At 36.3% G+C, this 13,645-nt stretch overlaps 1 protein-coding gene across 7 annotated transcripts in view; it reads right to left on the bottom strand.

Annotated features, from left to right (window-relative positions):
* POGZ (pogo transposable element derived with ZNF domain) overlaps window positions 1–13,645 on the bottom strand; it is a 57,688-nt gene that overhangs the window by 20,158 nt on the left and 23,885 nt on the right. For 5 of the 7 annotated variants that reach the window (XM_043876022.1, XM_043876018.1, XM_043876023.1 and 2 more), the window contains exons 2-5: window positions 10,249–10,373; window positions 9,123–9,281; window positions 1,642–1,817; window positions 634–742 (exon numbers count right to left, since the gene is read on the bottom strand). In XM_043876022.1, coding sequence (XP_043731957.1) covers window positions 634–742; window positions 1,642–1,817; window positions 9,123–9,281; window positions 10,249–10,372 — 568 coding nt within the window. In that variant the 5' untranslated portion in view covers window position 10,373. The remainder of the gene's footprint in view (window positions 1–633; window positions 743–1,641; window positions 1,818–9,122; window positions 9,282–10,248; window positions 10,374–13,645) is intronic. The other 2 variants (XM_043876025.1, XM_043876024.1) reach the window with 1 other exon arrangement.

Here is a 13,645-nt window from a genome sequence, read left to right as displayed (position 1 = left end):
ATGAGCTCTAAGAACAATGACAGAAACTTAGGAAGACAAGCTACCTTTACCACAACTAAAATAATATAGTATTTTTTGGCCCAAAATGTAGTAAACACTGAAGATAGAACCATGGGCAAAATTACAAGATTTTAAAGAATTATCTTTCAATTTAATTTCTTAAAAAAAAAAACCAAAAAACAAAAAACCCCCTAATCATTGGCAATATTCATCCTCAAAGAATATGCCACTTGTTTAATTTATATTCCAAATCTATGCTGTAAAATGCAAGCAAAATAAGTTTATAAGTCCACCATGTAAGTAAGTAGACTTATTAGGAATACAGAATTTGGGAGTTTGCATTAATAATAGTCCTTCAGGATAACAAACAATAGCTGCATAAAACAGCAGAAACAGAAAAATAACTATAAAAACCCTGTTTTACTACCTCATGAAAGGTGGTAAAAAGTTAAAAAGAAAAATAAAATTACCACCCTGGCCAAAGGTTAGGAAGTTTTTTAAAAACGGGGCTTAAATCAGTATGATTTTTGTAGTTTCAGAAAGTATACTTTTCAAACGACCTTCAATACTCTCCACAACAAAAACAAGTCTTGGATGCTGGTTTATTCCAAACGGGTAGACATTTTTCCTTACCTGGGACTAGTGTAATTGGTCTAACCGTTTGGCCTTGCTGTACGTTCAACACAATCCCAACCTGATTCATTGCATTTTGTACAGGCCGGACATTTCTTACAGGAAATCCCTGCATTAAAAAGCAAAATGATCTTTAACATGGAGATCAGCTAACACTAGCAGAGACTGTATTCAGACCCATGTCCAAAAAATTCCCACACTCTTACCTAATGATTCTCTCTCTCAAACTAGAGCTTTTAAATGACTGAGATGGAGAAAATTCTGAACTTCTGGCAAACTTTTGAATGACAAATACTAAAACTGGAGAATGAGGTTTGGTGCATATGAACAAAAATGAAAACCTAGTTCTTGTCTTAAAAGAACCTCAGTTTAAAAAAACTCATCCAGCAACTGACCCCAAAGAATGGGAAAAAAACCTGACATTAATGGGAGAGATTCAACATAAAAACTGTAGGAAACCGTTCCCAAAGTCTACTTCAAAAGGCCATACACCTCGGGAAATTTGTAAGACAAGGCAGGAAAAAGCATCTGCCTTTTTATCCCACACCAGCACTGGGTTTTCAACTCCAATCCACATTTATATCAAATAAGCCATCTTCCTTCTCTTTCAAAGATCTCCCTGCACTTCACCAGTTTTGCACATATACTTCCGTAAGCCAACTAACTCACCCCATTTTAAGAAAAATAACCCAAGCAAAGGGTGAGAACTTTTGAGGACCAAATGTTAAGGCTTCCTAATGCAAGCTTCCCACTCTCTCCTGTCTAGACCTCAATCAAATTACTTAATAGCCCCCCTGGAGGTATAAAGAGGAAATTACCCAGCTGTATGCTATGTTGGGCTTTCTACTAAAGTCAGCATCAAATTAAAAAACTAGTAAATGAGAAAGCCAGATCAAAGGACAGAACCTAGAACTATTTCTAATTATGCTGGAGACTCAAGTCAGAGCCTTGAAAGGTTCCCACAGTCCCAGAATTCTACCAGGTCCCAGAATTCAGAGCCCTACTTACCTGTGTAGTGATAAATATTGGCTGTGAGGCTACCGGGGAACTAGTCACATGGTTGGCATTCTGCATGACCTGCACAGGCCTCAATACTGGTTGAGTAACCATTGTACCCAGACCTGGGGTTGGATTCTGGGTTAGGATGAGTGGCTGTCCACCTTGTTGGACCAAAGAATTGCCAGCTAAAGGATAAAAGGAAGAAGAAGAAGAAAAAAAAAAACACTGTAAGCCACAATTTATAAGCAACATAATGGTCTTAGGTAAGAAATGCTATCCCCAAGTATCAAGATATTCAAGACTGTCACTCACCCAGGTTTAATGTCATCAAACTTACCAAATATTTAAGCTTTACCGAAATCTACAATTAACAGAAAAATATATAGATACAGAAAGTTCACTAAAATCTCTCTCATATATCTTAACTTGCTGTTATTTAATTGCTAAAATGTGTCCAACTCTTTTGCAATCCCATGGACTGTAGCCCACGGCTCCTCTGTCCAAGCAATTTCCCAGGCAAGAATGTTGGAATGGGTTGCCATTTCCTTCTCCAGGACATCTTCCTGACACAGGGATCGAACCTGCATCTCCTGCACTGGCAGGCAGGTTCTTTACCACTGAGCCATCAGGGAAACCCATGTATCATAACAAGGCGTGTCTTAACACACATGGTCAGACTTGTACATGGCTATCACTTTGATGATTCAAGTGACCACATATAACTTCCCCATACCAAGTCAGCAAAACCAAGTAACATATAAATTCTTTCTCCATATTTTTACTACGTAAAAGGAATCTGATTTGTTGTTAGTTACTCTACCTTAAACTTTTTAAGAGAAATATTTATCAACAAACATTAATTCAGCAAGTACACAAAAGAATGGGATCGCTTCCTAGTGAACCAAATCTCAGAAATACAACAGATTCTCTAAATACCCATTGTCTTGTATAGGTATGTGTAGGTATGGAAACAGAGACTTCATGTCATCAAAACTTATAAAGAAAACACCTGCCAAAACGAATAAATATGACTTCAGAAGATTCATTCATGAATAAATAATAACAATATCATAAATATTTTAAAGCTAAAGTATTTTAAGTTCTTTTTCCTGTGTGATAAAAGTAACTTTGGAAATGTTTTAAGTCCTCTATTTGCTGTATGTTCTCAGTTGCTCAGTCATGTCCAACTCTTTGTGGCTCCTTGGACTGTAGCCCACCAGGCTCCTCTATCCATAGGACTTCCCAGGCAAGAATCCTGGAGCGGGTTGCCATTTCTTATTCTAAGGGCTCTTCCCAACCCAGGGATCGAACCCTTGTCTCTTGAGTCTCCCGCATTGGTAGGTGGATTCTTTACTGCTAGCTCCACCTGGGAAGCCTCCATTTGCTAAGTTTGGCTAAAAAATCATTAACACTAAGTTTCCTGATTTACAGAGACTACTCTAAATTCTATTTCAGAGAGCCAATATGCCTAAATCAAAGATTCAAGCAAAATACTGCAGCTCTTTTCACTAGAATGGGACGGACTCCTCTGAAGTTTTAAACTACATGTGACAAATGGCGTTACTAGTTAGCTACAAAGCTAGACCACCAAAGTGGGTATATAAGTGGCTGGCTATTAATGGGCCAATAGTGACTTGTCCCATGTTCTCCCAGAAACCGAGAGACCACCAGTGGACTAGACTCTCACAGTTACTGGGCCAGCAGACAAGTGATTATAGAAGCTGACAGACAAAAATTCTAAGTTCTGTCTATGCTAATCATATGGGTCTTTCTCTCTATATATTTCAACTTAAATATTTTAGTATGAAAATGTTCAAATATATATAAAAATAAAATACTATAATAAACCTCCATGTACCTATACCAGCTTCAGTAATTATCAACTTAAGGCCAACCTTCTTTCATCTGTACCTTATACCCTCTTACCAGCTCCCATATTATGCTGAAACAAGTATCAGATCATATCATCTATAAATACTTCAATACATTATCTCTAAAAAATAAAGATCCTAAAAAAGAGAAAATATAACATCATTATCACTCCTAAAAAATATTATAATTCTGTGACTATAGTGGATAACACTGTACAATATAATTAAAAGTTTGCCGAGAGAACTTAAACATTCTCACTATTCCTATCCCAGCCCCCCAAAATGATAAGTATGTGAGGTAATGGATATGTTAATTAACTAGACAGTGAGAATCCTTTCACAACACATACATATATCAAATCCCCACAATGTACACATTAAGTATCTTACAATTTTGTCAATTATACCTCCATAAAGTTAAATATATAATTCTCGGGGGCTTTCCTGGTGGTCCAGTGGTTAGGACTCTACACTTCCACAGAAGGGTGCACAGGTTGGATCCCTGGTCTGGGAACAAGATCCCACATGCTGTGCAGTGCAGCCATAAATAAACAAAACAGTTCTTTGATATTAAATATCCAGTTAAAATTCAAATTGACGATTATATTTTTTTGAGTTAGGTTACAAAAGGGTTCATAAAGTACAACTGATGGACATCTTAAATCTCTTTTAATCTATAGCTTCCCCATCCATCTCTTTTTATTCCTCCACAATTTATGGTTGAAAAATATTGACTAAATAAAAATATATATTTTTCTATTCATTTTTTTTTTCTATTCATTATTTTAACTGCTAGGGTAAAAGAAAATAAATTATCTGTTATTTATCTGAAACTAAAAATTCTTAAGATAAAATCAATGACTCAACATCTCATCTAAATATAGGAAGAGAAGGATGGAAAATTTTTTGCATTTATGTGCAATCAACTAGCATTAGAAAGTCTCAAAAGACAGGCCTTGTTTCCATGAAATCTATACATAGTCTACTACTATAAAGAATGTTAACACAAGCATTTTCTGCAAATATTCTCTGATGTCAGGGTCATGTTTGAATTTTGATGAATTGTTAGGACCTTTCCAAAAATAAAATGCAAACAAAGGTTTCTAAGCCTAGACTAGGTTTACAATTCAACTCAAAGCAAAACCAGCATATGGCAAGTCACCCAGAGTAAATATTTATTTAATTAATTCTATAAATTATTCTAATAATTCCAATTCAAACAAATGAATTGTTTTTAATGATTCCTGCATTCTTCTTTCCTAAAAGAAATGCTGACAATTCAAAAGTCTTCCAAAGTTCTATTTCCAGAAAATGAAGAAGGCAGTCAGAATCTTGAGGCTTAAAAAAGCCTTTAAAAGAATCATCCAACCAGTTCTCTACCTGGAGGTCTGCTCTCAATTAAGCACCACAGCCTTAAGCAGATTAAATAATAGAACATCCCATGGCTTCTCTCAAAACACATTCTGTTTACTTTACAAATCTGAAGGTCTTGATTTTTTTCATTACGTTTATTTACATAGCCTTAAACCCCAGAGATAAGAGGGTACATAGCCTTAAACCCCAGAGATAAGAGGGTTAAATGGAGTTGAAATGGACCAAACAGGAATTGAAAATCATAATTACAGTAAAAAAAATCTGTAACATTAAATTCACATCATTCACAGCTCAGAATCAGGCAGTAGGTCATTTCATTTCGTAATATTCCTTTCCAATGCATACATACGGTCAGCCAGAACTATAGGAATAATTTCTAAATGCTGAGTGATGGATTCTGAAGAATGACAAAAACAATAGTAAAACATCTTCTGTAATCTTATTCCTAACATTTTCTTAGGAAAAAGCCTTACTGAGATGTAATCCACATACCATACATACTGTATTCACCCATTTGAAGTGTACATTTTGAAGGCTCTTTAATATATTCACAGATTTTGTGCAATCATCACCACTATTTAATTCCAGATTTCATCATCCCCAAAAGAAACTTTAAACCCATTAGCAGTTATTCCCCATTCTACTTCCCCCAGCCCTGGCAACCAACAATCTCACTTTCTGTTTCTATAGATTCGTCTATTAAGGGCATTTCATAACAATGGAGTCATACAGTATGTGGTGGCCTTTTTGTATTTGACTTCTTTCACTCAGCATGTTTTCCAAGGTTCATTCATGCTGTAGTATATATCACTATTCCACTTCTTTCTCTGGCCCAGTAATATTCCATTGTATGAATATACCACATTTTGCTTATTCATTCAACATCTTAGGTAGTTTTCACTTCTGGGCTATAATGAATAATGCTGGCATTTCAAGAGTATTTCATAAAAGTCACAGTTGTATATTTCATACAAAAAAAGAAAGCTAGACAAACTCAATCTATTAATGTGTGCTCATCTATGCATGAAAGAAATTTTAAGCCTTTATTTTTTTTTTTGGCTGTGAGACTTATGCGATCTTAGTTTCCCAACCAGGGATTGGACTCAAGCCCTCGGCAGTAAAAGCTCAGAGTCCTAACTACTGTACCACCAGAGAACTTCCAGAACTAAAGAATTTCTGGAAGAACACACAAGACATATGTAACTGTAGTAACCAGTCTATATCTTTTTTTTAAACCATGAACATGGGTCAACATTTTAATTTGAATACTAGAGCTTTTCAAAGTAAATAAAATCAATTTTTATATTTCAAAAAAATTTTTGCACATAGGCCACAGGAATCAAAGGTCCATTCAAAGAAATTAAGTCATGTGATGCTCATCTTGGGCCTCGGAACACTGTGATCAAAGGAAAATTTAGCAAAACTGGTTGCTCATAGCACTTTGACAAGATTATTTTAAGAGAAACATAGGAAAGTAGCATAATGCAGTGGGAAGGCCACAAGTTTCGAAGTCTAAATAATTCAAATCCAGTTTAGTCACTTACTATTTGACCTTAAGTATATTATTCAGATTCTCCACACCTTGGTTTCCACATCTGTAAAAATGAAAAAATCTCTAGCGGTTCCTCATCTTTATATATATATATGAGGGTCACTAATTATATGTTGAAAAAGAATTCTAGGAATTTTTCATGTAATAAAAATTTTTTGATATCCAGAGATTGACTGGTGAGGCTGTCTGTAGACCAATCTCTTATGGCAACTTGATACTATCAAAATTTAAATGCCTGACCCAGCAATCTCATTTTATATAACAGATATGCTTACATAGTAGGCACAGATATGATGCCTGAGAATGTTCATCGTAACAATTTATTATCACAAAAAATGGGATTTAATAAATGTCTAAGAATATGGAAGGTAAATGGTTATATCCAAAAGTAAGAATACCAGGTTCACTTCTACTGGAAATATAAGATACAACATGTCTAGATGGCCATTTCAGGAAAAATACTGATCAAAATCCTTAAAAACTGTGATAACCTCTGATACAACAATTTGACATTTAGAAATGTATTCTCAGAACTAAGGATATGAGAAAAGACAGATGTTTACAAAAACTCTTTTAAAGTCATAGTATACCCCTTTACAACCTATTGCTGAGGACTGTTAACCAAACAACAGCAAATCATCATCAAAAGCGTTCATAAAGATTTATTAAAATGAGAAGACAGTCACTACATATTAAGGGAAAAAAGCAATTAGAATCTGTATGGGCCCATTTTTATAAGGAGTGAATCACTTCACATAGCATATAGATGCACATAAAGCACACATATGGGGACTTCCCTAGTTGTCCAGTGGTAAAGTGCCAATGCAGGAGACACAAATTCAATCCCTGGTCTGGGAAGATGCCACATGGCAACTAGACCTGTCTGCCACAACTATTGAGCCCGTGCCCCAACCACTAAGCCCTAGGGCCCATGGTCAGAAACAAGACACACTGCTGCAATGAGAAGCCTGTGCACTGCAACTAGAGAGTAACTAGAGAAAGCCCACACAAAGCAACAAAGACCACGTGCAGCCAAAAATAAGATAAAGAAATGAATTAATTAAAAAGATTCATATAAGTACAGAATAAGTTACAAATAGTTATCTCCAGGTAGTAGGATTATAGTTAAAAATTGTTTTCTTCCTCCTTTTACTGTCCCCTTTTTCTACAATGCACATATTAGTCATGTAAAATAATTAAAAATAAGTCCTTTATAGCAGTGCAATAATTCTATGAAGATGTTTACTCTAGACATGAATCTTGAGACAGAACTTGCCAATAACGCATTTTCAGAATGTAGAAATAGTCATCAGAAATGAAGTAGGAGGTACGAGAGGAAGGAGACATAATAAAAAATGTTACAAGGAAGCTCATGATTGGCCTTTGAATAGTAGGAGTTTTAAGTATGCTGTTAAAAACCTGAAAGGGGCCATTATGAAAATTATCAGACTGTAAGAGAAATGTGTGAGCTCACTAAACAAGGATTTCAGTGTAGATTTTGTCTTTATCAAATGAAATTAAAGCAAGAAGCTTTAACTATAGTTAAAGTTTGAATGGAAGAGCCTGCCATTGTTGTTCCACATCTGGTAGTTGCTGTTTACATTCCTATAAAGGAAGCCTTCGTAAGCTTTTTGGCAGGTACATGGTGAACACTTCAGTTGCATGGTTAAGAAGGGATCTGAGGTCATGGATACTACAGCTGATTTGTCTGTTTTCTTCTGCCTCATCCTGATTTACAAGCAAAATCTAGAAAACCTGCAAAAGTAAGTGTCTGGTGGCTTATCTAGGAATACTGCGAAAACAATGCTGTAATTTTTGGTGAAGAAAATCAATTTTATATAGTTTATTTCAGTGTAAATAAAATGTGAATTTTGTGTAAAGTTTAGGTTTTTTTTTTTTTGGTGGGGATGAAACAAATTCTTGTGGCAATTCTCTTTTCAAAAATATTTATCATCTTCACAATTGAAGACAAGTTCTTTGTTTTTATCTTTCCTTTTTTTGGTATTTGGTTTACTACTTTGGGGAATAAAAAAGCCATTTTAATTGTGAAATTATTAAGATTTATCTAACTTTCAAAATATTACATGCTATATGACCCCGATATAAATTGTTAATGCTGTATAATTGCTTCTGGCTAATGTAAATGAATGAATATTGCAAAGAAAAGAAAATAGAAAATGAAACAGAAGCCAATACTATATAACTTCACTAGTCAATAAACTCAGTTAAAAAAAAAAACACTACTCTTTCACCATTTCCTTCAGGTAGACAACAATCCTATCCTATTTTCCACACCCAGGAACCAATGACCAAATGAAGCTGCCAAAGAAAATATGGAACAAAACTGCCCTGAGAGAATTCTTACCAGACTAGTGGGGCTCTTCTAATTAAAAACAAACAAACAATCCCGCCCCCTTCATATCTCCTAACAGTTAGGAATTTGGGGTTTACACTTTCTTTCCTAGAAATTATCAGTAATAAGAAATCAGCTGCCCCCGACCTGAAACACCAGCATCGACTCGGCACTAACTCAGGACCACCACCGCTGACTTCCGTATCAGAGTCAGGACCAAACTCACTCCGACAGCAGCAGCCACGTCACTTCCTAAACCTCAACAGGCCCAGCTAATCTTAAGACCGCTGTTAGTCTCTGAACCCTCTGGCCCAGGAAGTCTCCCAGTGATCCCACTTACCATTGTTGTTGGCAATGAGTGTGACAAGAGTCTTCTTTGTACTGTCGCTGTTCTGTGCCCCGCTGCTACTAACGGTGGTGGATGTAGAGAGGTGCCCAGCAACAGAAGCATGGGCAGCGGCGGGCACTGGAGCCGAGACAGGCTGCTGGCTCACAGAAACTGCGGGGAAGGGGAGGCACAGTCACTCGGAGACAGGGACAGAGGACACTGAAGGACACTTTTCTCATCTTTCATCTTATTGCAGGTCTCTATAGCCAAAAAGTTTCCTGCTTTATTCGTACATCTGACTGGTTATCTGATTTCTCCTCCTATGTGTCCCTCAAGCCACAAATGAGGCACAATGCCTTCTTTTTTGTCTCCGATTTCCTGGTGAAATACATTAGATTACAGGCTCCCTGAACCAGATTTCACTATTTTGCTTATAGAGCACAAGCAAACCTCTAGAACTCAAAAGGCTTATTATCACCACTACTGGTATTCATAACCATGCATTAGTAAGCTGTCCACAAGACCACCAACTATCCTGTTTCAAACCAATGCCATCTTCAGTTCTCAAGGCAGGAAAAATTAAAAAAAAAAAGAGCAACAGATACAATTCAGGGGAAAAAGAACTACCACCCACTTTATGAATTTAGGGCAACCTAGAATTTGACCCTGCAACCGCACCTTTTTGAAAGAGAAGCTACAAGCCTAAGTTTGTAAACTGTCCCTGAAGACAGACACAAAGCAAATTCTGCTCAGCTCACAAAGGAAACTAAGTTCAAATAAAACAAACAAAAAAAACCCCTCAAGACTATGGGAACCTGTTTTTGACTGGGTATATAAATGAACACTAACACACACCACTTGTTCACACATCATTTGGTAAGAGAATTGCTTATGTGTTTGATAAATATTGGTTAACTCAACTCTCAATGTTTTTAATTTAGTAAATACAGTGTTTCTAGCTTTGTGTATAAGGAAAACCAAAGTACTTACAGACCAGAGAATAGGGGGAAAAGGTAGTACCAGTGCCACAGAGAAGCAACCCTGAATTCTTAAGTTTTCCACCTCATACTTTCTTAACAAAAATGCCATTCAGTTCAGTCAATGTAACAACAATCTAAGATCAAAGAGTTTTTGTTACCTGTAGCAGTTTTGTCCACTGAATTATAATCCTCAACTACAGAATCCTCGATGACATCACTGATTTTCTGCCACGGCTCCAACTCCTCCTCCTCACATTCCATAAACAGGTCGGTGTCCGCCATGCTACAAGAAAAAGAGATTAAATAAGACACTGACCTCACAGTGGGAGAGGTAGTTTTATACAAAATATGGAATCAGACTCTGAAGCTATTGGTAACCTACACCATTGTGCTTCCTCTACCATTTCCCCTAACCTCGCCCATTTTCAAGGTTCCAGAATTATAACTTTTATTTTTTAAAAAAAATTAGTGTGGAAGACTCCACAGCAAATTATTTAATAATTATGGTTAAAAAAATTTAAGCTATAATACTCAGGACTGGGATTAGGGTGAGGTGAACTTCCTAAGTGGAGGGTCAGGCCTTTTTTCTTTAAAACTGATACTTTGCTCATTATGAATTTTTTTGCACAAATATTGAATTTTTAAAAATGATACATTCGCCATTTGAGGAAACATCCTATGAACTTGTTTGGAAAACCAGGAACTTTTGAAGAAAGCACTAACCATTCTGTCTCTAGACTGCGATTCTACTGATGCTGGACTAGAGGTACAACATTTCCAGCCTCCAGCCAACTCTGCTTGCTTCAGACTGGCCTCCACAATCCTAACTGGCAACAGCCATGTTCTTAGTATCATCCTGTTGCTACTGTTCTGAATTCAGTGGTATTTGTGTGCTGACAGACTCCTTGGTTTGTCTTATGTCTGAAGTCAAGGGGAGATTCTGTCAGCAACCAAGGACCTCTCTGTTCACTCCTGAATGGAATTTCCTCCAAGTACATGGCTTATCCCTGAATTTGTGCTACCAAATCCATGTGGTGGTTGTTTCATCCCTAAGCTGTGTCCAACTTTTGCAACCCCATGGACTGTAGCCCGTCAGGCTCCTCTGTCCATGGGATTTCCAAGGCAAGAATATTGGAGTGGGTTCCAATTCCTTCTCCAGGGGATCTTCCTGACCCAGAGATCGAATCCCAGTCTCTTGTATTTAGCAGGCAGATTCTTTACCACTGAGCCACCAGGGAAGTCTATATCTATCTTTAAGCTTTTATATCTATAAATATATTTAAAGGTATTTATAAAAATATACCAAATCTATAAAAGCATATAATTATACCATTCCCTAGATTTCCTCTAATTGTTTAACATATTGTACAATTTTAAACACACTGCATCCTTAAAGTTGTCTGACCATTTACCTTTATTTCAAAAATCTGAACAACGGCCCAGGATATACTTAAGCTCTGTGGTGAAATTTAAATGTAGATAAAATAAAAATAATAGCATAAAAATGATATATAAAATACTATTTATCTTGATTACTGAGCCTTTTTGTACTCAAGATAAGAGCCACACTCTAATTTCAACCTCTGTGCATGCTCAGTACTTGACTCTCTGTGACCCCATGAACTGGGCACCACCTGGGAATTCCAACCTTAAACTCCACGATGATTTTGGGAGTCAGCCTTTAAATTGAAAACACTGCTTAAACTACATTCTTCTTTTTAAAAATAAAGCCTACCTCTTTGCAATGCAAACGAACAGCTATTACTATTATGCTGCCCTCCAATATTAGTTGAGTAAAGGTCAATTTCTTTGCCTTGGAATGGGAGTAGCACTGCTGCCCAATATTCAAACAAAGCTTATACTGCAAGAGCTCTCAGTGCCTCAGTATCTCAGAATTTTTTCCACCACACCCCTAAGGCAAAACAAACAAAACAGCCAATTTAACCATCGCGTTAGGGCCACACAATTTGATAGTTTGCAAGATGCCCAACAGATGGCGTTGTCTACCTGAAAATTTAAAATATTCCATAGCTAGTCAAGGGCCCGTTTTAACGGGTAAAGTGCTTTGCCTGATTCTAAGCAGAATCTAATATTCTAATTATTTCTGTTTTCTCAAATCAAAACCATAAAGGAGAGATGCTATGAGTAAGGTAAGAAAAAGCTCTAAGGTATCAACTTAAATTTCCTTGTTTAGTTGCTAAGTTGCGTCTTGACTCTTTTGAGATTCCACGGACTGCAGCCCACCAGGCTCCTCTATTTGTGGGATTTTCCAGGCAAGAATGCTGGAAGGGGTTGCCATTTCCTTCTCCAGTAAATTTTCTTAGTTTTGCATTTAATTTACATATACAAAAGACAATGCTAGCCAGAAACTGAATTAAAAAGCCAAATCTATATCACAAGCTTTCTTTGAGTCAAGCCTACACAACACACTTTTGTATTTTCCAGTCTAGTTCCACTGAAAGAGCTAACATTCTAAACAACTTTTTTCTAACTACTTAATTTTATACTAATGTTCTTTATTGTATAACTGTCTTAGAGTCCAAAGCCAACAGATAATTCATGTATACTATAAAACATCCATCAGAATGAATATAAACTGTGGATAAATATTTTTTAAGGACTTTCTTTCAGCTCTGACCAGCTGCAAGCAGAGTCCTCATACATATACTGAGGAATCGGTAGAAAACTTTCTATGGGAATAAGTAGAGCTATCCAAATGCAAATTGTGGTTTTCAGTGTCATGAATATGGATATTTTAATAGCACATCCAAAGGCTAGTCTTTTACCTCAACTATTTATAGCATCTTAAAAGACTGAGTTCATGTTTTGTCAAACAATGAAGATTAATAACAAAAGTTTCCTCCACCTCACAGTCAAATTATGTTATTTCCACCATGAAGAAGGTATTCTAAGAAACAAAGAGTGGAAAAGGCCGCTGTGAAAAGATGGCAAGAAGGACATTTATGTCCTAATTACTTTTTACCAAGTGAGAAAAAAATAACTTCCTAGGGTATATGCTCTGCCAAGACAACCAATGTAAATTAAAGGGTTCAAGATAGAAAATTCAACTCAGAATATATTTTTCAAGATTTTTACTATGTGAAAGATGGAGTTAACCAACAAGGCGTATCAACTCAGAAAAGTAATAAATCTGCTGACTGAACATATTTTATGACTTACGCCCAACATTTCAGAAAAGACACTGAAACCAAATTTTTCAAACAGTTCTCAATTCTGATCTAGACTCTGTATCTGAGAATGGGATCATGCCTTTCATTTCACCATCTATAGCTCAGGGCTAAAAAATTAACTCTGCTGAAAAGATGGGCCATGCCAAAATAGATATCAACCTGAAGTAAATTCCTTGTAAACTTTAAAAGTGAAAAATGCAAATTTAGTACCCTTTTGTAGTTTTCCAGCTATCAAAAAGGAATTTTCATTAATACAATGAAGTGCTATATTTAGTATCTCCACCAAGATGCTCAAGAAACACGATCATTCTCTGATCCGTGAGAATACAGTCAAGTGATCTATGGCATATAGTTACCTTTCAAC

Source organism: Cervus elaphus, chromosome 20 (assembly GCF_910594005.1).
Source record: "Cervus elaphus chromosome 20, mCerEla1.1, whole genome shotgun sequence".
NCBI lineage: Eukaryota > Metazoa > Chordata > Mammalia > Artiodactyla > Cervidae > Cervus > Cervus elaphus.
This window is presented reverse-complemented; position numbering and strand designations above follow the sequence as displayed.